Genomic DNA, 27,111 nt, shown 5'->3' on the forward strand with positions numbered 1-27,111 from the left:
CCGGCCCCGCGCCGCCGCTCGCCAGCGGAGGGAGCCCGCGACCTGCCGCGCCCGCGCGGACACGTGACGAGGCGGCGCGTGGATGCGCCGCGAGAGCCGGGAGGCGCCGCTGCTCAGCGCGCGTGCGCAGGTGGCGGCTGGCGCGTGCACATTACGGCGTGGCGGGGGGGGGGGTGGAGGAGGGTGGTGCTCAACATGGCGGGGGGGTTGGCGCGCGAAAGGCTGCTGATGACGGGAGGCTTAGCTTTTCTTATACTTTTTTTTTTTTTTTATATGTACGCTTATACATGTAGACCTTAACTGCTTTTTAGTGCTTGTTCTCCTGAGTGAATTCCACCTCGGTAGGTGGTAAGTTCCCCTGCCTCTTCACGGGCTGTGAAAGCGCCTCCCCTGCAGTGCTCCCCCTGACAAGGCTTGGTCTTTCACAGCGTCCTCCCCCTTGCCCATAAACAGGGTTTTCAAAATGCTCTGAGTGTCTCTGAGCAGCCACGTTAGCAGCAGGGTAAGTTGGCATTTGTTGGGCTCAGCTGTGCCAGGCCTGTAGTGACCCAGAGCCCCCGGACTCTGCTGCGTTGCTGCAGGGCAGGTGACACCTGGTGGGTTTTCATACAGCCTCCTGGCATCGCTGAGTGTCAGGGAATGACAACTTCAGCTCAAGAAACCGCAAGCCAAGAAACGGTGCTCACACTCAGCTGTGAAAGGAGGACCCAGGTACATGAAATAAAGGCCCAGCAGATAGAAGACTAATAACAACTTGTTTCCTCTCTGGACACCAGCACCTATTATTAAAAATCAATCAAACAAACCCCTTGTGTTTTTTATTAATGGTACTTGTGGAGTATGGTTGAGTATGTTGTAGATCCAGGCAGTGAAATGGTGGCATTGACATCTGAAAGGAAGCAGCAACCACATAGAGCAATCTGCTTCATTTTACAGCTTCCAGTATTATGCTCTGACTGCTCATCTTGTTACAGCTTTACCAGTATGCTATCTTGGTGAACAAACAACACTAAAATGCATTGTTTCAGAGACATTTTCTATTCATTAGGTAATGGCTTTCTACATTTTTTAAAATTTCAAATTTGCTTTCTGTAAAAGATGTTGATTTGGAAGTTTCTGTGTATATTGTCTTTCTCCGCTGCATATTCACTTAATCACCTAAGAAAACAATTTGGTCAAATAATTGCAATACAAATTGACCCGCTGTAATGAATGCAAATTTCAATTACTTTCTTCTGGCCAATCATGTTGCAGTGAGACGTTTCAGGGCTGCACAAGTTCTGTTTGTGACTTAAATTGTCACAGCCTCCTGACTAGAAGAAAAAATTCCAAAAACTTTGGCAAAAGAGAGAGAGAAATTTTATCATCTTACAAGAAATAGGATTCTTTCCTTGTGGTGGTTTGCTGTTCAGGTCACAGGTAGAAAATGTAGAACCGTTGAGTTTGCAAATCTAAGGAAGGCAGCCTACAGATACCCGGTAAGTGATGCTTAAGGCTGTTGTAGCAGGCACATCTCCTTAAACTGGAAGGTTCAAGACAGCATCTGTTCAACAGCACACAAGCCATTAATTCCATAGAAGTTTTAAGCAAACTTTGCAGATTTCCTTTTAAAATTGTTTTAGTGGTGTGAAAGGAAAGGCTTGTGTTTCTGTTAATGTATCTTTTTATTTCTCATTGCCTGACTTCAAGGCATACAGATACTGCTCACTGCTGTGTTGGGATACATTAATTTTGTTTTTAGTAAAGAATGATGGTAGCATTGCAAGCTTGACAAACGTTAAGCAAAGGATTTCAGATACTATGATGAAAGGATTAGGCGGTTAAAGAGGATGGTGTAGGAACCAGTGCAGAATAAAATAACATCATATACATTGTATCTCTGTCACTACTTGTATTAAATTTCTTCAAAAGATAAAAAGGGTAGCACTTAAGGGGGGCACAATTCCAGTGTGTGCTAGCTATTAAAATACCCTTTATATATGCATCTAAGGATATGATCCATTACAAAGAATAGGTCTGTGGGAGTCACATGTGCAGGTTTTAAGTGGAGTGTTTCTGTTTACCTGTAGACCAAGAAAGCTGTTTTATTTTTACAAGTGTCTTTGAGATTCTTTACTTGTCAGGGGATATAAAATTGCTCTTAACATGAGAACTGAGCAGTGATCTCAGCTTTTTGATACCACATTGTAGCTGCTTTTTTTTTTTTTTTTTCCTAGGGTTGAATCCTATTCACATTGTAGGCCTGATTTGAGGGGAGGAATTGTTTTTGTTGTTAGCTAAGGAAAAATGGAAAGGAGAATGGTCCATGCTGCTGAAGTCTGTGGGGAGGTCTGTTTTGAAGGGCGGGCAGCATTAAGGGGATCCTGCTGGGGATCCTCCCGTTAGATAGGATAAAAGGGGACAGGACAGCATGCATGTCTGTCTGCTTCTTTCACCCTCCCACCCTTATCCTTGGCTTTAGGAGATCAGAAATCACTTGGATCTGAAGCAGGAGCTGAAGGAAGAACTTGAATCCATCTGGAGGACTCCCCAGCCTTTTGTGTGGACAAACAGCAGGCTCTGACACGGTAAGGGAAGACAATTCAAGTGACGCATCTCTCTCTGCAGCATTTCCTCTAGGACCAACTGTCTTACCAGCTTTCTTTTATCCAGTATGCTTTTGCATTGTTTTGTAAAAAATGTCTGTAGTGTCCTCACTATGATGTGGAATGGAAATGTGCATTTTTTTCCACAGGGTAGGAGGCACTGCTTGGTTTCACTCTCTTCCCAATCAGGAACTTTGATTTATTCTGTCTCAGAAAACTTCAGTGAATTGTGAAATTATATTTAAGGGAAAAAATAATTTTGCTTTTAAAAACGCTTTGCTTTTTATTAATAACGGTTGGACTGTAGTGCCTAATGAAGCTTCATAGAGAGCGTGTTAATGTCTTTGTTACAGATACAGCAGTTGTAATCCTTTACTTTTAAGTTCATAGCAACTTCCTAGTGACTCCAGAAGTATTTGTCAAGTAGTGACAAAAGGAAAGACAAAGTCTGATGTGTTGGATACTTACACAGTCTAAAGACTTAGAAAAGTCTTTTGCGAGGCAGTCTGACGATTGATAGAGCATTAAGCACATGCTCTGTGTTTATACTCCTAGAGCACAACACCTAAACCGTAAATTTCATCTCTTATATAATCCACAGTGGTCTGTAGTCCCCAGGGACAGGCTAGTTGAAGTACTTACATTGTACTTGGACAATTTAATAATTATGAAAATAAATAGTTACATTTTGTTTTGTTGATATTAGGTTAAGACATCTTAATACTGTCTCAGGAACTCTAAACATGGTTATTGATTTATCACAGTTCTATGCACATCTTTTCTGAAATATTATACCTCAGGGTCACCGTTTAGCTTCTGTTTGCCTTTGGAAGCTATGCAGTGAACTCAAACCAATTTCTTGTGAAAAGACTGCTGGCATGTTGCTTGCAAAGCTGGTGTTTTATGGTATCTTCAATTTATTATCTATTTCCTGGGTAAGGACTGGTTTATGCCATTAGCATCTTCCTTAAAGGTCATGCTCTGGAGTGTTTTTTCTTTCTGACATTTGTCCACATTCAGCACATATGGAAAAATTAAGTTTGCAGATGTGACCTATGCTTAAGTATGATAATATTTCGGAAATAAATCTAAACTAATTTGCCTAGAAATGTTGTTGAGGAACTGTTTTAAATGTCAGCATGCTAGTGAAATTAGCAGTTGTTCTTTTATTGAGCATGCTGTTCTGCTGAAGTTGCCCTCTTAGCAATTGTTAAAGTATAAAATCTGTTCTGAAAACTGTCTTTGCCATTTATTACTGAAGATGTTTACACTAATAAAAGCTCCTAGATTGACCACAGTGTTCAGTTTGAAATATATTTGTCTGGTAAGTTACCTAGAGCATTTCCATGAAGCTTTGGGTCCTGTTCTGAGTAATTGTATAAAGGACTCAATGAGACCTAGTCATGACAAGATTATTTCAGCCTGGATACTTAACAGAGGAAATCTTGACCATGCTGAAACAAGTGGAAAAAATTCTCAGTGATTTCACAGTTGTCAGTATTTAAATCAAATGTGAATGATGCATCCATCCAGTGACACTACTGGCACAGTCACTTTGTTCAGATGTCTTATAGATACCTTTCTAATACAAATTGGATTGATATTACTTACCAGTTATAAATGAGAGATATAATTTATATATTTTTGTTTATTTTCACATGTGTTTGTGAAATAAATAGATAGTACTATTTATGATGATTCTGGGTTTGCACAGGTTAATGGCTGATCGGGTGCTTGTGATTGGTGGTGGAGGGAGAGAGCACGCGCTGGCCTGGAAGTTGGCCCAGTCTCCACATGTGAAACATGTGTTTGTTGCTCCAGGAAATGCAGGAACAGCTGATAATGGAAAAATTTCAAATTCAGGTAAAAAGGGGGAAAAAATGAAATATTGTGCCAAACAGTAATATGGGTGTTGGAACTGAAACAAAGCTGACCACATTTGTATTGAGTCTGTAGGAGATAATTGCTCTTTTCTTTTAGTGGTACCACAAATTATTTAAGGCACATATTCTTTTCTGTATGTTTTGTTTCTAAATTTTAGAACTGCCTAGTAAAGCATCATACTATATCTTTTTAGACTAACTTCTTAAGATAGTGAGGCTTATACCAGACTGTGTGTTTCTATACCTCATCTCTTTCCTCCCATTGTTATGCTTGAATTTATTGACCAATTTCAGTGAAACTTAACAGAGAAATAGAAGGCTTAAAGTTATTAACTTCTGGATAGAAACTTCTCTGATGTCTGACCAGGCTGCTCAGCTAAATTTAGCTACATCATGCACTGGCATTGAGTAAATCTTTGCTCAAATGTTGGAATTGAGTTTCCTTGTGAACTTACAGTTTTATTTTTTAAAGTTTTTATTCTGTTACGATAAGCAGCTTTAAAAAGTTTATATTGATTACATATAGCAAATAAAATACATTTAATAAGTTAGCAGATGTGCAAAAACAGTGGTGCAAATTGGAAATGTTCACTGTTCCTTCTGGATTCTGTTGTTATTAAATTGTTTGTTTTATTTTGCCCTTCATGGGCTGTTTCATTATTTTAATCATACCTCTTAGGGGGATGGAACAATGACATTCTCATCTCCTATCTCTTATTTAGGCTTTACAGTGGTAACTTAATTGTATTCCCTTTTCCTTTTCAGCTGTATTAGTAAGCAATCACACTATTGTTACACAGTTCTGCAAAGATCATAACATTGGACTTGTGTTAGTTGGAGAAGAAGCTCTTTTGGCAGCTGGTAAGGCTGAAATAAATTAACTTGACAGTAAAAATCAGCACCTTGATTCTTCTTTAAAAGGACCTCTTTTGGCTCTTAGGACACACACTGACTTAATTAAACTGAAGAGTAAAAAAATTTGGATTATCTTGTAAATGTAAATTGTACTCACTTAAAACATTTGGCTTCATAGCTGTATGCTGCTTTTTGTATGTTAGAAATCAGCAGGGGAAGTCATGCAGGATGAAGAATCAGGAACAGTTACATGTACTCTTGTGTCTTCTGTTCTGCTGTCCTTTATATAAAGAATTTTCTTGCAATAGTCCTGACATTGTTGCTGTATGCAACAATGCCCAGAGCATCACATGCATTTATTGTAATGTGGTACAGTAAGACCTCCATGTCTTAAATAGTGAATAGATGTACCAGACAGTCCTGACAGTAGTCATGGGGTGGTAACTGTGACAGTGCTTAGTAATGTAAAGAGCTAAAGACCTCTTAAAACTAACTGATGAAACAGATTAGTGGATATGCATAACCTTATTTTAAGGATGAATTAGCTGTTTGAGACAAGGAAAAGTGTAACAGAGTGCCGGAATTGTTCTCTGGTTTTCTTTTTGTCAAAATGACTTGCTGTTTCTGAAGAGGTGTCTTGCTTCTTTTGCTATTTGTGATAATTAGGGATTGTTGATGACTTACGAGCAGCAGGAGTTAGGTGTTTTGGACCATCTGCAAAAGCAGCCCAGCTGGCATCCAACACCAGCTTTGCCAAAGCCTTTCTGGATCGACATGGGATCCCAACAGCAAGATGGAAGGCCTTCACCAATCCCCAGGAAGCTTGTAGGTTTATTATCAGGTACATATTTTGATACTGGAAACTCCTCTGTCAGGTCATTTATGCATTTGGCCTTCACCTATGATAGTTACCTAGAACTTGGTAACTTTTCAACTGTTGTTCTTCTCAAATAGCTACTGAATGAATTAGTTTTGTACAGACAGATGGTGAAGGTGTAGGGAACTTAGGCTGATTTTTCTGTTCACAGATCACAGCTCTTCTTCCCTTTGATCAGGTCTTCAGGATGTTAGTTAACCTTTTAAAAGACAAAGAGATTTTGACAGAGAGAAATATTTCAGTAAATCTTTCTGTAAGGGTAAGAATCGTTTCTACACAGATACCAGGAAAATGCTATCTGTGGAGCGATTTGAGAGGTACTGGTCAAATACTCATAACTTAAGGAGTATACTCTTATTTCTTCAAGGCTAGACAGCATCTCTCTTGCGGGGAGAGAGAAATGTAACTGCATATCTTGCGACAGCTTTGAGTGGTAATGCCTCTGAAGTCATTGGGGAACCTTTGGGAGAGTAACTTACCGCTGTGGCTATTTTGGTCCAGTCTCACAGCAGCTGCTGTGTTCAGCTACACTGGTCTGTGGCTGTGTGTCAGTTTCACAGACTTCTTGTCTTTGCTATCAATGCTACATCTGGTATAATCTTGTGAAACTTTTTTTTTTTTTTAAATAAAAACAACCTTTTCGCTGACTTTGCTCTGTAACAGCATTTAGTCTGTACTACTGCCATGTAGAGAAACAGACCAACAACTTGTATGTCTGTAAGCATGCCTAAGACTCAAAAAGGAAAACTGTATCTCAGGTTAGCACACTGAGATGTGGAGAAAGGGAGCTTTGTGTGAGCCTGCTTTGACTGCTTGCATAAATCAAGGGTTGAGATTTATCCTAATATAAATCGTAATGTGGAAAGGAGAAATGAGATGTTGTTTCAGAAAACAGGCCATTAGTGTGTAGAATCAGCTCTTCAAAAGGAACATTTTATTTGACTGTCCACAAGCTGGAGAGAGGTGAATGGATGAAGTGTAGTTAAAATATGTTAACGTTATGGTTTTGTTCTGTTTTTTCTTCTAGATTTAGTTTGTGTTTAAGAGTAAGTGGAGCAATTCTGGGGATACAGTGTTAATACACTAGTTCTAACATATCCTTCATGTGCAAGACCTAACTCAGCCTTAACCTCACCACCCTAAACAGAACTTCCACAGGGGTTTATAGGATTATGTACTATAATCAGGTGTTATAAAACTATAAATTCATCTTTCCAAATCTATGACAGGAATAAAATAGTAATCCAACTCAGGGAAAAGAGGAAGAAACTGTGAGGTCTTAAAGTTCATTGACTTGTCCAAGGATGTACACTGAGTTGGTGTCAGAACCAACAACAGAATTAATGGATTTCTGGTTCACAGTTCTGTGCTGAGGGCTTAGAAGAGTCCATTCACCTCCATGACAGGATGGGCAATGTGTTTTTCTCATGTGTTATTCTTCAACTGTTCAGAAAAAAAGGAAGAATATGGGAGGCATTCAACTTAAAGATGATAATTTCACTGGATGCAGTAGGGATGCCCGAATCTCACTTCTGCTTTCATTTAAAGCACAGACTTTCCTGCACGAGTTGTACGGGCAAGGGGCCCTGCTGCTAGAAAAGAAGTGACTATTGCAGCCAGCAAAGAGGAAGCCTGCAGAGCTGTCCAAGAGATTATGCAGGTGGATAAATCTTCAATTAATCAGTGGGAATCCAATTCTTGATGTTCTGTAGCCTGTGAGTTTGTAATTTCAGCCACAGGGAGCAAGTATTTTCAGGAGAAACTTGCCCATTTGACTAAGGAATTTCTCTGAGGATCATCCTCAAATTTCTCACGTTTGCCCCAGACAGTGGGCGGTGAGCAGGGCTTTGTAGAGTTGGTGACTGAACTCTTGTTCCAGCACTGAGTCCTGCTGCCCTGCCCCTCCAACTTTTTCATTTTTGGTTGGCTCTCGGGGTCTGATAAGGTGCATTTCAGTGTCTCTTCCTTATCTCCAAATGAGATTCTGTTGGCTTTGCTCAACATACCAGAGTTCAAGCAAGCTAGTACTTTTCATATACATTGTTTTTTTCCTGTTAAAAGAAAATAAAGAGAGGGTTTAGGCAGTAGATGTCATGTTTGCTAACTGGAGAAATGTTTTTTTGTACAGGACAGAATGTTTGGAGAGATGGTTGTTATTGAAGAACTTCTTCAAGGGGAAGAACTTTCTGTATGTGATCAATGGTGTGGTTATGTGCTTTTATTCTTTGGTATTATTGCTATTGTCTATGTGTAAACACAAGTTTATTGTTTCAAAGAGTTGTTTATTTTACTTACATAAATAAATATGCAATCTAAGCAATCTGATGTCATACTAATCAGTGTATGTTGTCAGTAGAATTTTCTTCTACATTAGCCATAAAATTGCAATTATGGTGATCTTTTTAGGTGGAAAATGATCTTTTTTCCGAATATGACCTCAAACCTGTTTGTATGGACTTTGTCTTGGTAATTCTTGTTACATCAATAGTTTTGTGCTAATATTTAGTGCCTGTTTTAGCACTTTCCTTACCATGGGTTACTACTTGGTGGCAGGATAAAACTTAAGTATGCATATTATATGCCACATGAAAACTCAAAATGAGTTCTTTGTGCAAGGTTTGTCCTGCACTGAGAATACCTCACACTCATTCAGGCCCCAGATCTGCAAACACACAGGTTTATCCTGAAACATGTGAGTAATTCAGTCAAGTCAGTGAAGACTATTCACATGCCTTAAGGTAAGCGTATGTCCACATGACTGATAGGTCAAGATCTAATTCATCAGAAAGGAATTGTTATGAGGGCCACCATTTCTCTTGATTATCTGAAAAATGAGAAAGATAGCTCAGTGAATCCTCAGGTCAATGGGCCCGCAGCAGAATAAATGGATCCTATTGCTTTCTATCTTTGATTCTTAAATTTTCTTGGCAGAACTGAACCTCAGCGTATTAAGTTCCCATAGGACAGGGCACTATCACTGTTTCTGTGTTGTGTGCATCTCTTAACAGTGCTTGTGCTTCACGGATGGTGTCACTGTTGCCTCAATGCCCCCAGCGCAGGCTCACAAACGATTATTGGATGGTGACCAGGGTCCGAACACTGGAGGGATGGGAGCCTATTGCCCGGTTCCTCAGGTATAGCAGTCCTCCCCCTCAGCCTGCAATAAGGCTGATCACATCTGTGGTTAATATATCTCCTTTAGGATCCAATCTTGTTTCTATCACATAGGCCAGATTTCTTTTGGAATTGATTGACACTTTGCTTGTGTAACTGCAATACAGGGCTCAAACTTCAGTAGTCCTTCTTTAGGATTTAATGAGCCAGTCTTTGAGGAATGATCTCTCTTTCACCATTTCCATTATTCCTAAACTTGGTGTTTCTCTGCTCCTATTAGCATCACTTGGAATGTCCCTGCAGAATTCCCCACATGCCTGGAGTCTTTGTGTCTTGAACATAACCTTGGGTTTCTTCTTGTTGATTCCTAAAGCTGACTGCATTGTTCTAAATATGCTGCTCAAGTACATTATTAGTGTGTTTTTCTATAAGTACAGAAACAATCTTACTGTGGACAGCCCGGGTTGCCAGTGTCTCAAACCTCCTTAAAATTGGCCTTCTAAAGAAAGAAAAAACAAAAAATCTTGGGAGACAGAGAATCAGTATATTTGCCCTTCAGGCAGTAGCACCCTAATGAAAGGAGTGCACTGGCTGGGGGTGGGAGAGCAGAAAACAGAGGCGTTTACTTACCCTAGTCCTTCCAGGTCCTATGAGCTAGTCCAGCAAATGTCATCCCTGTCTCAATCAGTTTGATGTTGATCGTCAGGTTCCAGAAGTTCTTCTAGAGAAAATCAATGACGCTATCCTTCAACATGTTGTTGATAGTATGAGACAAGAAGGAACAGCATATGTAGGTAAGTAAGCTTTCGACTGTAAACCAAGGTAAAGTCATATCCAGGTTAGTTTCATTGTTAGAGATTGGTTTTGAATTCCAAATAATACTTGTTTAAAAAAAACAGTAGTTAATTTTTCATGCAGTGTTAAGCCTTGCTGGTTTAGTTTATAGCTCTTCCTTTGGCGAGAAGAACTTTTGTCATTTCTCCATAAAACATACTGTGTTTTTATGAAATATTTTTTATTAAAACAAATGCAACCAGACTCTTTGTAGTTCAGGGTATACTATATAGTTAAGTTCAGTTATACTGTTCACTCCTATATACAACAATGTAAGTTTTCTTAAGATCTTTGTCTTAAGGCTGTTTTGAAAAAGGAAGGTGATGCTCAGAGCTGCCGCTTAATGCCAATGGCTGCTCTTGGTACTGAAGACTCCAGATCACATACACGTAAAGAGTTGGTTTCCAGTCTGCGATGTATTCTCTGCTATTTGGTAGCTTTTTTACAATGCCCAAAGAATGTAGTGGATGTTGAGCATTTTCATGATGATGCTGGAGGACTTGATGCTTTGTGGGGTTTAAAATTTAACACTTGTTATTCTCTGGGGATTGGTTTTCTGATTAAACAATGAAAGGCCTGCATTAGATCATCATATGCATATATGTGCGTTGCAGTAGAAATTGCCCAATACCAACTTCAATAAATTTTTGTTTGTTAGTAGCAGTAGTGAACTTTGGTTTGGTATTTTTGCCCAAAATGCAGTTATACATCTATATTTATGCATAACAATAGTGCACTTAATGGTAAGAGAATCACAAGGTCTGCACAATGAATGGGGTTTTATGGGAACTGGTTTTTTTGTTCTATCAGTTCCTTGTGATCTGCCACTGCTTGCCACTTTGTTGGTTATTGTGGAATTATTATGACTTGCATTTAAGTGCTTGCAGAATCCCTGCTCCTAATTCCTTATGATTTGCAGAAATGCATCCCACATTCCAAAATACTATGTTGCATTTAAAGGAGTTCTTGCAAAACGAACATTTAAATTAATTTGCTTGGCTGTGTTCTTTCTGTTCAGGTGTGCTGCAAACAGGTTTAATGCTTACCAAAGATGGTGTGAAAATTTTAAACTTTAAATGTCAGTTTGGTGACCCTCAGTGCCAGGTGAGTGAAAGATACTGTAAACTTAAATATGCTCCATTCTTTTACCTCTACCTGTTCTAGCTTACCTCTAGAGAAATTTGAATGCTATATTTGGATTTATGTCTTCCCCTGAACATGCAGATCTGAATATGAATGTCTTAGACAAAGTATGAGTTAACTTAAAATTTTGGCTAGTCAGTTTCTGTGAATTATGAGTTAAAGACTTTAAGTTAGAGAGCTGATCCTCAGATTTTGTTTTTCTGGATAGAAGCAGAATGGGAGGGGCCTAAATTCATGTTCCTTCTACATAATCCCACATCTCATGTGAATTTATGACTGTTGCAAAAAGATGCTGCAAACTAATGCTCACCTATAGTTTCCAAGTCTACTGGTGTAGAGAAATACAATATTTTCAGTTTGACAGGTACAGATTTTACTCTATTAATTGAATTTTCCCTAAGTTGAATTTCAACAAGTCAGCAAAATGAAAGTTAACTTCTATCGCTATGAAAATTTTCTGCAGGTGATTCTTCCACTGCTTAAAAATGATTTTTATGAAGTGATTCAAGCAACAATTGATGGCAAACTCTGCAGCTTCATGCCAGCCTGGTCAGAAAATAGTACAGCTGTCTGTGTGGTCATGGCAAGTCCGGGATACCCAGGAGACTATGACAAAGGCATGGAGGTAACAGGTAACCGCAGCAGGTTGTTTACTATTTAATTGCAGCATAGAACCTCAGTAGGTATACATTTACTACTTCTCCCAGAGATCTGTACAGCTTTCCTCCATCCCATCCCCTCACACCCTATCAGAGTCTGCCTTCATCCGTCACTCGTCTTTGCGCAAGGGAGAGCTGTTCAGTAGGAAGTTTTAACTAGAGTGTCCAGAGTAGCACAGGGGCTAAATGTTTAAAGTTACATCATTCTATAAAGCTCTGCCTGTAGCTGGTTGCTGAGTTAAGAAGATGATGGGGAATTACGTCCTCCTGGAACAACTCTGGTGTGTCCACATGGAATACTTCCACAAACTGTGCTGGAAACGTGGACCACAATGTTGTCAGCACATGATTGCTTTTTCCTGGCTTTGCTCCCTTGCCAGGAGGTCACATTATCTTAGCTAATGCCTGACCAGGTGATAAGGGTGAGACTTGAGGACCTATGGTCTTTAAAATAGGAACAGTGCATGCCTCCACCATCAAGTGTGGTTCCTTCCCTTGTGCCAGCCAGCCAGGGTCATTGCTGTGTAATACTAGTATAAGGACCTCTTCTTCACAGGGCTTAAAGGGTTTTTGGAAAGGTGGGCATGTGGGCTTTAGATCAATATTAATTTTCTGTGTTAAAATTCTTATGTTTTCATATCTCATTCAGATTTTTTTAAATGTTTAAAAAGCAGAGGGAACTGTTGCAGAACTATTTCCTCCCCCCTCAGCTACTGCCCTGCCAGTCCAACACTACGCCTTGTGTAAAGCAACCCAGACAACTGATCTTGTATCAAGGCCACCTTATTTTTGTCAGAACTCCAGTTACCCTACATCACCCAGGGAGAAGGTCATGTTATATTGCAATTTCCCTGTCAAGATTTCTGCTGTCATGTTCTCACCCACACTCCTCTTTCACTTCCCTCACTGTATTTATTTAGGTTTTGTCAGTGATATTCTGGGGAACTCTGCATTTCTGTAACTGTAAAAATCCAAACCACATAACTGAATGAATCTGCTAGTGAGCTACCTTTCACTAGTCAGACTCAGGAACTTAACTTTTTTCAAGCTGATAATCATACCTTTAGAAGTGAGATGGTATGACGCGCTGCTTATTAATCACAAAAAAAGGACAGTCAAAACAATGAAATTCAATCCATTCTTTTATTATTGTACTCCAACTTCTGGAGTTTGTGGGGTTTATTAATTTTTTCCTATTTTTAACATTGATTCCAACATCTTAATGGCTTAGCAAACATTTTATTCTGGAGTGTTCCTTAAAACATGATGGGAAGGAGTTAGGTTTCCATTGCAGCAAGGCCAGCTGGGGCTCAGCTTTGACCTTGTCAGGGCAGTGCTGTGGCAATGTAACACACTGTACCTTCAGCAAGTATAAAGGTCCTTTTTACTTGTTTATAAAATCTATCTAGCTGATAGCAAGGGGAAAACTGTGTTTTGTTTTGGGTTTTCCAGATGATGGCAGCAGTTCCTCCTCTTCCCTTATCCTCTCGTCAAAATATGAATCTAAAAACCCCCTGAACAATTTTGCTTTCCTCTAACACGAGTGTACATGGAGCCAAATGAAAAGAACAAAATACATCATTTGTTTTAGCTTTTGAACAGCTACCTGCAAGTGTTTGTAGGGCATTGATTCCAGGTGTGGTGGCATGTTGTGTGGGGTGGGCATGGCAGAATAGCTAGGGGAGTGCTGAGGTAACATTAGCATTAATGGTTTAATGTCAAGGAAAGGAGAGAATCTGGGCAGTAAACTGCTATGAACTGTGATTTCATACAGGAAAGCCCAGCATGAATTATTCACAATTGCAATATACAGCACATCTTTGCCCTGGCGTACTGTAGTTATATGTCCTGTTGTGGCTCCTGGATCCCTTATTTTTGTCCTGTATGATCTATGTCCTTACTGGATGTCTCAGAAGGGACTCTTAGGGCCAGTGGAGTGGGATACCCTTCACTGATAGTGCTGGTTCTCAGAAGAAAGGTAAGGTGGGAAGTTTTATTGTTGTTCTCCCTTGACTGAAAAAAGGACTTCAATCTTCACTGCTTTGCCAACATAGCATGTGATTTAAAATACTCAGAAAATTCCTTTTGCTTTTGTAGGTCTGCTGCAAGCCAAAGAGTTAGGGCTGCAGGTGTTCCATGCTGGCACAACGCTGAAGGATAGCAGAGTGGTGACAAGTGGTGGCAGAGTCCTCTCCATTACTGCTGTTAAGGAGGACCTGATGAAAGCACTGGCAGAAGCCAACAGGGGTGTAGCGGCCATACATTTCAAGGGTGCCACTTACAGGAAGGACATTGGCCATCGGGGTGTACGTCTTCTCAAACAGTCTCTGTATGTAAGCAAAGGCACTAGCAGAAAGAGATGCTAGTCCAGAGTTTTCTATCTATTGTTCCCATTTGTGTGATGAATGATGGTCTATGCAGAAAATGTCACTACTGCTGCTAGCATGTCCTTTACTCTCTGCAGGGGTCTAATATACAAAGAGAGACATGTGGAAGCTGTAACCAGTGATGTTTTCTTTCACCAGCCAGAAACCTCAATTGTAAGTGGTACCAGATCAGGTAAGACTGGGAGAATCTTTGAATTTCCTCAGTACATTGAATGGAACAGAACTCTTTTTTTCCCAGGAGGTGAGCAATGCATTCTTGGCATTGAAATTGAGCTGAGAAGCTGGGCTGAGGTCATCACAAAGAGAGAAAACTCTCATTTGTTTCTCATCACTCCTCTTTTGCTTAATTAAAAAATAGTTGGCTTACCATGGAGATGATTGCACTTTTTCAAGGTTAGTCTAGTGAGCAGAATAACTCCTGGATTAATGGAATGGTTTTGTACATCACTGGACAGAAGTGATCCTACCAGCTGTAAATATGACTACAACTTCCAAACAGTTATTAGAGTGTCACTAACAATCACCAGGCTTCTTATTTGGTCTTCAGACTATGTCCTTTACTCTTAGCAGTGATCTGCTGAGGAAAATTCCTTATTGATTTTTTTTTCCCCTTAGAAAAAAAGCAGCTACATAAAGAAAAAAGGTGAGCTGTTAACAGTTGGGAATGTTTAACCTTTGCTATACACAATCCGTAGGACACAAATACAGAATAATGAAGATCTGTTTACAACACTATGAAGTATGTGAGTTTGGGGTCCATGCTTCATAAAGCTGTGCATGTTTCTGTCAGTGGATGGAGTGCTGTCTTCTCCAAGAAATCATAATTTGCAGTACTTGCCTTGGTGACTGTTTGGGGTCTTTTTATTTCCCTTAAAAATGTTTCTTGACGTATTTGTACTTGGCAGGCAGTCATTCAGAAGTAGGCGGCTTTGCTGGTTTCTTTGACTTGAAAGCATCTGGTTATGATGATCCTATCTTGGTATCTCAAACTAAAGGCCTTGGACCTAAACTGCAGGTAACTTGCAACTTGACTGTAGCAAAGCTTAAGTTATCTCCCGAGACCATTTTAAATGCCACAGCCAGTTGCACCATCTGTACCCTTCTGAACATTATAAATACATCTCAAGTCCACTGCAATGGTCATCTGAACTTTGTAGATGATCATTTGAGCAAGGTCTGTGCATATATTATGGAGAATGTGGAGGCTCTGGATATTTTGTGATGAAATGATAATAAACCAAAAAATTTAGCTGAGCACTTAAGGAACTAAGAACCAGAATTTCTGTTATAGGATAGAGGGTCCGTTGGCTTTGAGAAAGGTCAGTGCATAGGAGTACAGGGGGGTGTTGAAATGATAACTGTCAGCTTAATTGTATGCAGAGAGGTAGCACGATTACCTCTGTCAGGGCACTGAGGAAAGGAAGGTTGGAGGAGATAAACATTAAAGGGGAAGAGAAGCCAATAGATAAAGAATGCTAATTACACAAGAACACAGGATAAGTTGAGTCAGGAATATATTTATATATTGAATCAGAAGGTAGCTTTCAGCCATCAGAGGAGTGGAGGTCTGAAGCTGCCTTTCACTGGTCAAGCACAGGAACTTATTTCAAGTTGGTGTTTATACCTTTAGTAATGGGATGATATGGTGTGGCTTCCTGCAACAGCATGAGACTGAACATAATAGTCCAGAGTGTCTTTTGCAGTCTTACATCCCTGGACACCTCTGAGCATGAAAAAGTGATTGGTGCTGGCTCTTGTGAATCTTTGTTCCAACTGCCTGGCAGAGAGACGTTCCCAACTGTGTTTACACAGACGGTTCCCAAGACTCTTCCTTGGCCAAAAAAAGTTGGCCGACGTCTATATGAATTGTTACTAGATCAGTGGGAGGGAGATGTTATAATGCAACAAAGGACATGGGATGACTGGTTTCCATAGCACTTCTAAATCCACCAGCCGGTGAAAGAAATCAAGCTTGTAATCCAAACACAGACTTTGTTTAGGTGCTGATCTGTTACCATTTTGAAGCCAGTGATAGTATTTGTCTGTATTTTTCCCTTGCCCATATTTCTGTACTGAGCTTTTCTGCACAGGTATAACTACACTGATAGAGCTGTGTCAGTAAAAGGTAGTTACCTTGAAAATTCATCCATACATATGCAATCTTTGTCCTATTTCAAACCCTGAAGCAGTAACTGACAAGGACGAGTTGCACCGTGTGAGCTGGTGCTGCACATCTCCATCAGCACGTGGCACAAGCGGAACCGCTGTGGTGTATCCCTGGCAGTGTAGAAACTTCTGCTTGTAATAAGTAGTGTAAATATCACCACTTTGTAGAAGCCAAGATATCTGAATCAGGTTTCATTACTTGTAGGATGCAAACACCTTGATAACTTTTTAAAAACCAAATAGCAGCCTTCCTGAGGGAAGTATTATTGTTTTGTGAAAGACCTGTCTTTCAAGGGAGCCTACAGACCAGGCCCACATTATTGTCTGTGACATGAGAAAGCTGAGATCAAAAGACTCCTTGGGGAGGGTGGGAGTGAAGAATCTCATTCCCTGTGGACTTGGAGAAGAAGAAGAAAACCACTTACTAAATTGTTTCAGTTTTGCTGCATAGCCCAGTGAAATTAGTAGGCAAAAGTAAAGCAGAACGCACAGTGATGTTTGAGCAACGTGACCTAATTTTTGGAAATTGCTAGGATGTTCTATAGGTTGAATAGCCTGAGCATTTGTAAGTGCTTTCAGATACCCCTTATTCTTGATTTGACATAATATTCCAAAAAGCAAACAAACAGTCCAAAATGACAATTTCTGGGTAGCTGGAGCTAGAATTTGAATTAATGTTTCAAAACCCAAATTTTTTTTTCTTTTGTCTGCAAGAAAATGAGCTGTTTTCTCTTGATTTAAACCAGATGATGCACCAGGTTATCTTCTGCATGTATGTTCTATAGTGATTCTTTTCAGGGAAGAGAAGATTTCTGCTTATTTGACTGATTAATACCTGAGTTTTGCCTATTTCTTGTCACCACTGATTGTTCCCACCATGTTTTGCAGATAGCACAAGTATGTAAAAGGCATGACACCATAGGTCAGGACCTGGTTGCCATGTGTGTCAATGACATCTTGGCTCAAGGAGCAGAGCCCCTCTTCTTCCTCAGTTATTTTGCCTGTGGCAAACTTGATGTTGAAGTGACTGAAACAATCAAAGAAGGAATAGCTGAAGCTTGCAGAAATGCAGGATGTGCTTACCTGGGTATGAACACTCCTCTCCTTTGAGATTTGAAGATTCTGATGTTGAAACGATTACTAGTGAAATAGGCTTTGTTGGCAGAGATGATATGTGGCATTAGAACTGTTGGTTTCTGTTTGATGGAAAAAAACAGTCAAGCATTTGGGCTTAAACTCTTCCTTATCTGTAAAATGGTGGGTCAGCACAGAGGGATGCTTTTTACTATTAATGCATCTGGATCCTAATTCTTGCTTATTTATCCTTGTACAAAGGAGAGCAAAACTGGATGCCTCACATTCCTGAAGTGTTAATATGTTTTCATTCCCTCTGTGATACTCAGTCATAAGCAGGGAGGTGCCAGATAAGTAGCATGAACTGAAAAAAAAGAAGTTTCTTCTTTCAGTAACTTCATGAAGATTTGTTTTGTTGAAGTCTTGAGGTGAGGTAAGAAACCAAGAAGGATTTTTAAAATGTATCTGAATGCGCTTCTTAGGCTGCATGTCTCTGCAGCTATCCTGGATACATTGCTTATTTTCAGAGATGCTATAGATTTAAAGTCAACGATAAAACACACTTAGAGCTAGTGCTGACTGTTTTCTCTCTCCACTTAGGCAGGGAGATGACTGAGGTGACTGGCATGTATTCTTCTGGAGAGTATGACCTGGCTGGCTTTGTGGTTGGTGCAGTGGAGCGAGGACAGATGCTTCTGCGGCTGCAGAGAGCTGATGAGGAGGATGCGCTTATTGGATTGGCCTCTTCCAGGATTCATGGCCGTGGCTTTAGCATCATAAGGAAGATTCTCTTAATGTCCTCCTTACACTACTCCTCGCCAGCACCTGGCAGTTGTGGTGACAAGACTCTAGGTACAATATCTTTCTTTGCAAAAGCAAACCTGCGAATGAATTGTGTTCAGACATTCTCATAACTAGGTGCTGCCAAGGGTTGTTTACTTTAGGATGAGTTAGGGTTAGTCTTTGAGGTACGTACGTGGGCTTGCATCCACAGTTTCGGAAGAGTGAGCCAGCACTTTTTGCTACTTCCCACAGTTGTCTGCCACAAAGAGCAGAATGGAACATGTTCAGAGAAGCATTCCCACTAAACACCTCATAACCTTTTAAACAAATTGATTGAACTGACACTTTTGTTCGCAGGAGATGTATTGCTGGCCCCAGCAAAAATGTACAGTCCATCTTTGCTGCCTGTCCTTCGCTCAGGGCACGTGAAGGCTTTTGCCTTCATTGCTGAGGAGGGGTTGCTGGAAGGCATCTCCAGAATCCTGCCAGAACATGTCAGCGCTGTCTTAGGTAAGTACTGGAAAGATGACTGTGTTTGACAAAATTTATATACAGCATGGACGTGGCTTTTCAGCTTCAGTTATAGAGCTATTCAGAAATGCATGTGTATACGTAGTTGGAGACTGAATGACCTGAAGTCAATGCTTTTCCAAAGAGCCTACCAAAAGCATTCCTGTTTCAAGTAAGCATCAGCTGATGAGCACCACTCTCTCCGTGGAGAAAGGAAATTTAAGGAGAGTTTGAAGTCAGCTCATCTCTAGGACAAAAGGTGTTTGAGGAGACTGCATGTTCTGCAAGACACCTCTCCATACTAAACATTTTGACCAAACAGTGAAGCTTGTTGCAAGAATTGATTTGCATGACTTGCTCCACAGTACATGTGTACACACACACACACACACATATTTAATGCAGTTTTATGGCAGGTGGTAGCTTCCCCACAACAGATTAGCATTTGACATCTGCAAGTAAGGTAGAACTTTCTCTGTTGAAGCCAAAATTGGGCAAAATATTCAAAAGTTCAAAATATTAAAGAAAACCATATTAATGCAAGTCCAAAAATATTGTGGTGATGGGGAGGGGGGAAGGAAGGTGTCTGTATGTCTGTCTGTATTTCTGTAGAATGAAATGAGAAAGGAAAGAAGTAAACACAGCTTACTAAGGTGGTGCCTAGCTTTCTTGCAAGTGCCTGGAACCACAGACAAGGTAACAAGCCTAAGGGATTGTTAGTTTTCTAGAGATGGCAAGGCTGCACCATCAGGCTTTCCACAGACAACCTAAGGCCATGTCTATGTGAGTAGGATTGTTGTGAAAGCCTATCCATGCTTCCCATCCTTGGTGTAAAGCACTCAGCCCTGTTCCAGTCTGCCCATCAATACAACTAAGTAGACACTCTTATACTAATTATTGATTCTTTGAAACAGAAAACCAGGATCTGCTTAAGTAGTCCAAAAAAGCCAGAAGATGATTTGTCCCACAGCTCCTTTATCTCTTACAGAAGAGATGTAAGTCATCTGTAGCTTTTTCCTTCTGGCTGATGAGGGATGAATACATTTTAATTCGTTATCATTTCCTACATATTCTCCTTAGAGAGCCTAGAGAAGACTTGGGTTGCACAAATTATGGCTAGAAACCTCTAGCTAAGAAGCACCTATAAAGTTGACTGGAAGTTGGGTCTGTGTCCTCCTCGGACAGTATTCTTAGAATAGCAAGAATTAGACTCTATCAGGTCTTGTAATATACCATTGTATATAATAAAAGATGTCTAGCAAACATTTGTGCTGACCATATACAAATTTCAATCATTTTCAGATGCTCTCAGTTGGAAGATTCCTGAAATCTTTTGCTGGCTTTACAAAGAGGGAAACCTCTCTGAAGAGGAGATGGCTCAGACGTTTAATTGTGGCATCGGTGCAGTCTTGGTTGTGCAGAAGGAGCTGGCTCAGCATGTTCTCAAGGACATACAGAGATGTGAGGAAGCTTGGCTGATTGGGAAAGTTGTTGCCCCTTGTCACACAGGTTAGCAGGTGTCCTAATGGGAAATGAAGACACTCACAAGAAGTTAACAGAGTATGGTTTGATTCAAAGTGTAACAGATTCATCTGTCTCACTTCAGAGGGGTTTCCACTTAGGGATGTGCTATTTAATTTTAAAGCTGATAGAGCATAAGTTGTTTTAGAGTAGATTCTGTGAAGTGCTGAGCATCTCCTGGGAGGCAACACTTGTCCTCAGTTCTGTAGGCACTGAGGAGACTCCCTATTGCAAAGTTTGTGTAGTTCACATCTTTTTCCTGTTGTTTCACTAGGCTGGAGGCTACTTGACACCTTCACATCTAGATTTCATTATTAAATACAATGAGAATTGAATGGCTTGTTTTCAGAGTGACACTACTTGAATAATGTCTTACCTGGGTACCTGCTTGAAACTTGAGTGAATCCCTCTAATGACTGTCTGTAAGGACTGAAACATTAGTTGATTATGTTTTACCACAATCGTGTTAATCAATGACCCCCTTTCCAACCCCTTCCTACTCACATAGATCCTGTGTAAAGACTGAGGATAGGCCACAGCTGTGTATAGTCATATGTGATGACATGTCCATTGATTGACATACAGCAAGACATGAGCCAAAATCCCTCTGGAAACCAAACAGCTTGGGGAGCAGGTTGGGCAGCCAAAATGCAACCTCAGTTCTGTCAGCATAATTTTAGTGTAATTTTGCAACATGAGAGAAAAAGGAAGGCAGGTATAAAAGATGGGGATAATCTTTGAAAAGACCATGCCATACCTAGGCCTTTGTAAACAATTCTGTGAGTGAGTAACACAAGAGAGATCAACACAACTGGTGTGAGTTGGTTTGTTCAAGTAATACATGCTTTTGTAGTTCAGTAGTGCCAACATAAATTAATTGCTGATAGGTTTTCTCTTAACTGAAATTTACGGTTAACAAACTATGCAAAATAAATTTAAATGGAAAAGTAAAATCTAAGGTATTTTAACATTTTCCTCACATATTTGGAGGAGGTTCTCACGTTGAAGTCGAGAATCTTCTAGAAGCTCTGCAGCTGAGCAGCTCCCAGCATCTGCTGAATAACACTGTTGTTGAGAGTCCACACCAACCCAGAAAGAACAAAGTTAAAGTAGCTGTTCTCATCTCTGGAACAGGTGAGCTTTCATTTATTATCACACAGAGAAATGTCCTTACAAAGGAGAGGCTGAATTCAGCCCCGATACCTTGCCTTTTTTTGGTAGAGTCTACGGAGCCTTCTAAAACTAAGGTTGCATTTAGACTGGAAGTCAAGAAGTTGTACTGCTTAACAAATGAGCTTTATTGGCACACAGATTCCTTAGTCCTCTTCTATTTGTGCAGTTGTTGAAAACGAGACTTTTTTGTTCTATAAACAGGACTGAGAGCCAATTCTCAGTGACATAGGTGCTCATCTATTTCATGAATGTTTGCTCTCTCTTCATTTGAGGCACAAACCTTGCTGCGCTCATCAGTTATGCAAAAGAGCCAGGCAGTTGTGCTCAAGTTGTCCTTGTCATCTCCAACAAGTCTGGTGTGGAAGAACTACGAAATGCAGCTCGGGCTGGAATTCCCACCAGGGTAAAGACACCTGTTTCCTTTCCTTTTTATCACCAACTCACAGCTACTGAATTCGTAGGTCCTTATGAAATGCTTGATGAGCATTCATGTTTCACTTTTGTTTACTATGGATAAGTGGATGTAGCACAAAGCTGTCAAAGTTCATCAGCAGAGAGAGAGCTGAAAGCTGTATGGGCAGCACTCACTGGAGGCTGTGAGTCTCTCCCGTCTCTTCAGTAAGTGCTGCAGTCTGGAGTTAGGAAAGGACTTAAAAACTGCAAGTGCTTTGATGATTTGGGTCTGAGACTGTGGCCCATACAGCTTCAAGCTTTAGCTGAAATCAGTAAGACTTCAGGCTCTGCAAAACGCATAGGCATGTTGTGTCCTTGGCTCATCCCTTCTTAGAAAGACCTTTGTCTCATGTGCTCAGTCCCTCTACACCACGTTACCCACATTTCTCTTTTCACAGTTGGCTTCTCTTTGTGTGGATTTTCTACACATCCTGTGTGGTACAGCCAGTGTTAGCTAGCAAGTGATTGGGGTGTTCCCAGGAACGTTTATAGGAATGTGAAAAATCACAAACGTCGTGAATAATGTACCAACTTACAACCTTTTAAATCCTTGCACATCCTGAAATGAATCCAGTTTGCTTTCTCTTTGTTGCCCAAGTAGCTGCTCTCATTCATACAAAGTTATTTCCTTGATATGGCTTTTGATGTGTTTTAATGTTTTAGGTGATTGATCATAAGTTATATGGGAGTCGCTCTGAATTTGACAGCACGATTGACCGAGTTCTTGAAGAATTCGCTGTTGAACTAATATGTCTTTCAGGATTTATGAGAATTTTGTCCAGTCCTTTTCTCAGAAAATGGAAAGGTAAGAAATTGTAAGTGTAAAAGAAAAATTGAAATATGGATGCTTGGTCTCACCAGAATGACACAGTCATAGTTCTTCGTCCTTTGATTAAATCTCCAACAGCCTCGCTGACACTGAGGTTTGCATGTAAATCAGTGGGGCTGCCCTACGCTTTCATTCATTCCAGCCAGTGGGACTGTGCTGGGATTCTGACTGTGTGTTGGCAGAGAAATGCCTTATGCTGGCATAATGAATAACAGAGGGGCAAAATCAGGGTCATGGAGTTCCTTCTGGGAAGGAGAAATGCCTGCAGAGCAGGCAGGAGTTTGGTTCTGTCTGCAGTAGGGGACAGGTAGCATAACTGTGTCATTTGTCAAGGAGCTGCACTGCAGAGTTGTGCTGAACTTGCTCCCTGCAGTTGTCACTCAGAAGAACATGGGAGAGAGACTGATTTCTCAGTTCGTCTCCTCCTGTGCTGCCCAGAGGGCTGCACAGCGTAGCACTAGTCTGTACCGTGTGCTGGAAATACAGCTGTTACAGACCCCCGAGTGCGTGTGTCTGCTGTGCGGCAGAGCTTTCTTTAGACACGTTCCAGGCCCACAGAGGAGGGAATGCACACTCCTCTTTCCTTCTGGCTCTGGGCGCCAAGTGCCAGCTCCTGAGGCCTTCCTCAGAAGTTACTCGCTCACTATGCGGATTGCACTTGGACAGGCTCCTTTGGGAATGATATTTCCTATGAAAATCACTTCCATCTGTGCAGTGGCTTTGCACGAGGCTGCAGTGTGAAGTCCTCTAATTCCAAGCCCCTCATCTGCAGCAGGAGGGCGGCTCACCTGGGAGGGGAGAGACTTACCGCTCTGTCTGTCCATCCATGGATGCAAAAGCAAATGAGGTCCTTGGCCTTAACTGAAAGGTGCTTGCCTGGCTACTGCCGCAGCCTGCACACCATCACCTGGGTTCCTGGGAGAGCAGTATTTCCTCAGATCAGGGCAGTGCTTCCTCAGATTTCCTTAGAGATTGTAACACCATGTAGATGTTTTGCTTTTTAACTTGAATCTGAACATGCCCTGTTAACATTCTGACTGCAGCTGAGACCGTTTAAACTCCTGAGTGGTGGTCAATGCTGCTGTTTGGAACTGCTGATCACATCTCACTTTTATTTTTAAAGGAAATTCAGTTCAAATTGATTTTCTTTTTTTCTCCTCTCACACTGATGCCCAGGAAAAATTTTGAATGCTTCCCCATCGCTTTTCCCACCAGTCAGGGATGGAAATGCCCATCAGCAAGCCCTGCAAAGTGGATTCAAAGTCACAGGCTGCACTGTGCATTTTGTCCTGGTAAGTGTCCTCTTGCCTAACATTGAGTAAGTTATGAAAAGGAATTTGCTTTTTTCTTTTCTTTCTGAAGGCAGAAACAGGAATGTGTGGAAGTCTTGGGATTGTTACCAGTAAAAACAGAAGGATGTGGGGGTTACATTGCATTTGTGGTTTCTTGAGGCACTGTCTTCTTTGTTCATATTATGAGGTGTTTTTTTCAGTTTCTCCTACTCTCAGCAAACTGCCCTCTGAATCTTCTAGCCCATGTGTCTCTCCCGCTGTACCCCCTGATGTAATGTAGGTACCCCTAATGGAGGTGGCAAGCCTCTCTAGATGTATGTTAAGCCTCCTGCACACAGCTACACATGTGCTCACTGAGATCTCTCATGAGACTTTCTCTGCCCCATCCGCATTGTCCATAACCTTCCTGACACTGTTCACCAGCCTCTTCTAAAAGACTCCCAATATCCCCATTTTAGGAGGAATCTAGTCCGAAAGCGGTGATCCACCAGGAGCCGGTATCTGTGAAGGCAGACGACACTGAGGAGACACTGTCAGAAAGGGTTAAAGAAGCCGAGTGTCGGGCTTTTCCCATCGCCCTGCAGCTGGTGGCCAGTGGAGCAGTGCAGTTAGGAGCTGATGGTAAAACCTACTGGAAACAAGAGAGCCAGAGTCTGTGTCTTCAAGAAGAGAAGAGAGACTGCACATCCTCTCCTGTGGCTCTGGAGCCTCAAGAAAACGATGTGGTGTAGCCAGGTTAATGAGTGGCTTGCTCTCTGTTCATCTTTCCCTCCTCTTCCCTGCCCTTTATGTGCTTCTCTTCAACTGCAGGCATATCAGTGTCGCGGGTTTCCATTCTGAGCCCTGATCCTTTTTCCTTAGCTTGCAGCTTTAGTTACACTCCTTTTGCAAAATTGGCGGTGGAGGCCAAGCTATCATTTCAGATTTTGAATTTCTTTGTTCTGTTTTTTCATCTGTAAAGGAGATACTGTGTTACAAAGTAACGAGGAGGCTTAAGCTGTAAAAATGGCCTAGTGCTTCTGAGGGAAATTAATTCTTCTGAGGGATCAGTTTTTGCTGGCTGCATCACATTGCAGAGCACCAAGGGCTTCACAAAGCAACCGCAGACAGGAACTGTGCTGCTGTCAGAGAGTGACCAGCTCCTGTTGGATGGAAGAGGCCAGACATGTCGGGACAGAGCAGAAGTGAGGCCCAGCCTGGCATGGTGTGGATTTGGGGGTGACCAAGCATTAGGGACGATGCAGAGTTCTGTGGGAGGCGGCAAGAGCCTTCAAGGACCTCATCCTTGTGAGCCCCACCACCACGGCAGCACCTCAGGGTACAGAGGAGAAGAGGATATGCAAACGTGCACCAGTGTGAGAGCCAGCGTCTAGTGAGCTGCCAAGCAGAAGATCCAAAGGCCAACAAGGCAGGGAGCTTTTAAAAGGGGAAGAAAAAAAAAAAAGAAAAAAGAAACAAACTCCCCTTCACAGATTATTTGTCAATACAGTGTAATAGTGGCCACTGAACATACATCTAGATGCTTTCCCCTGCTCCTTGAAAAGGGGCAGTGCATTGACATTCCCAGAATTTCATATTAAAACATTTGGATCTTGAGGGATGAAAATTTGATTAGAGGGACTAGAAACACCAGATTTCAGGCATTTTTCTTCCTTAATCCTTGAAATCAGCAGAACAAAAACAAGGCTTCCTAAGCTTAACTTGCAGTTGCAGAAAAATCTCAATTTTCTTTGTTGACTGAATGATTGGATTGGTCCAGAGAGTCACTGCTGTTAAATAAAACCTTTTTCTGTGGGAAGCTTATTTTATATCTACCAGAATAATGGAAGAAAAGTAGCAAAGAAGCTACTTGAACAAACTAGAAAAGAAGTAGCCAGAGCTGAATTTTCCAGAGGAGGGATCACTAGTAGCCATTACATGCAGTGAAAAAAATGTATTTTTGTTTTGGTATTACATGTACTGTACTAGTAAGGGACATACTGTACATCTCGCTCTTGGCTGTATTGGGCTGTTTGAAAGCATGAGTCAGCTCCAGTTAAAAAGTCCAGATTTTTCCTTTTTTTTTTTTTTTTAAAATGTGTAGCTAGTGGTGTTTCAGTAGTTAGGGAGGGGAGAAAAATTCAGTTCCCTCCTGTAAGCTCTGCCATTTATGTACAGAAATCTGTATTTGTCTCTTGCATTTCAACAACTGCAACAAGTAACGTGTATTTTTCATCATCTGGGAGAAATAGGAAGAACTGCAACAAGACAAGATTAACAGCTGTTTGGTATATGTAGATAATTTTTATGATAAACACATTGCTTAGTTTGCTTTCAGTCTGTTGTAACCGTATAGTAACTTTCTGTTGTATATTTGAATTGCATAGCACGCGTGACTGAATGTTCCAAACTTAACAAATAAAATGTTAAAGAGGATAGGGTGCTAGTTATTCTGCTCTGATCAGTCTCCAGACGATCACCATGGTATCGAACAACTCTTTCTGTAATTTTGTGTTCCTGGCATCCCTCTGAGATTGGGTGTGGTGACAGTCTATTAATCTATTTATTCTTTTTACAGAGTGGTAATTGAAGCAAAGCCATCCAAGATCCAGTTCACAATGAAATTTCTTTTTACGCATTTGTAGAAATACAGACGGGTGTCTAAATCCCATCTGTCATCAGCCTTAGATGGCAAAATACCCGAGTCTTGCTCAAGCTGTCTGTGATGGAATGGGGTATTGGATTTGGAGCACTCAGGTCTTCTGCTGTCAGCCTTTCTGGCAGCAATCAAACCGCTTTTATCAATAATGTTCTATTTATTAACTGTAGAGGTAGTGATTTCCCCCCTCGTACCCTTACTTCTTCTAACATGCGCGTTAAATTAAGTACAATTTCTTTTGACTTGTAAATTGTTTACTTTGTCACGGCTAAGGCACTGAACTTGCGCGGGCTGAACCCCTGCCAGCACTGGACGCTCCCCCGCATCTTTTGCAT

General features: G+C 41.0%; 1 protein-coding gene across 3 annotated transcripts; it reads left to right on the forward strand.

Annotated features, from left to right (window-relative positions):
• Positions 1-26,553, forward strand: LOC141939122 (trifunctional purine biosynthetic protein adenosine-3-like). Of its 3 annotated transcripts, XM_074858235.1 has the most exons (23): positions 1-130; positions 2,462-2,567; positions 4,300-4,448; positions 5,234-5,329; positions 5,990-6,164; positions 7,749-7,860; positions 8,329-8,388; positions 9,209-9,334; positions 10,021-10,108; positions 11,167-11,252; positions 11,755-11,923; positions 14,048-14,279; positions 14,415-14,509; positions 15,243-15,352; positions 17,392-17,590; positions 18,178-18,429; positions 18,718-18,870; positions 20,173-20,379; positions 21,382-21,525; positions 21,837-21,967; positions 22,681-22,822; positions 24,023-24,138; positions 24,597-26,553. In XM_074858235.1, the coding sequence occupies exons 3-23, from the start codon at positions 4,304-4,306 to the stop codon at positions 24,867-24,869; spliced, it is 3,111 nt and encodes a 1,036-aa protein (XP_074714336.1). In that variant the 5' UTR covers positions 1-130; positions 2,462-2,567; positions 4,300-4,303; the 3' UTR covers positions 24,870-26,553. The 3 variants fall into 3 exon arrangements, with proteins under 3 accessions (XP_074714336.1, XP_074714337.1, XP_074714338.1); XM_074858236.1 differs by lacking the exons at positions 17,392-17,590; positions 18,178-18,429; positions 18,718-18,870; ... (4 more) ...; positions 24,023-24,138; positions 24,597-26,553 and having other exon boundaries at positions 14,415-14,730; positions 15,243-15,305; XM_074858237.1 differs by lacking the exons at positions 15,243-15,352; positions 17,392-17,590; positions 18,178-18,429; ... (5 more) ...; positions 24,023-24,138; positions 24,597-26,553 and having other exon boundaries at positions 14,048-14,283; positions 14,415-14,610.
• Positions 26,554-27,111: the final 558 nt, after the last annotated feature.

This window comes from Strix uralensis, chromosome 2, assembly GCF_047716275.1.
Source record: "Strix uralensis isolate ZFMK-TIS-50842 chromosome 2, bStrUra1, whole genome shotgun sequence".
In the NCBI taxonomy this organism is placed as follows: domain Eukaryota; kingdom Metazoa; phylum Chordata; class Aves; order Strigiformes; family Strigidae; genus Strix; species Strix uralensis.

Excerpts from the sequence above, each read along its gene's own strand:
- LOC141939122 (XM_074858235.1), top strand. The coding sequence starts at position 4,304 with ATGGCTGATCGGGTGCTTGTGATTGGTGGTGGAGGGAGAGAGCACGCG. Across the intron at positions 15,353-17,391 it reads GCCTTGGACCTAAACTGCAG|ATAGCACAAGTATGTAAAAG; the intron begins GTAACTTGCAAC and ends CATGTTTTGCAG. Across the intron at positions 20,380-21,381 it reads TGTTGCCCCTTGTCACACAG|GAGGTTCTCACGTTGAAGTC; the intron begins GTTAGCAGGTGT and ends ACATATTTGGAG.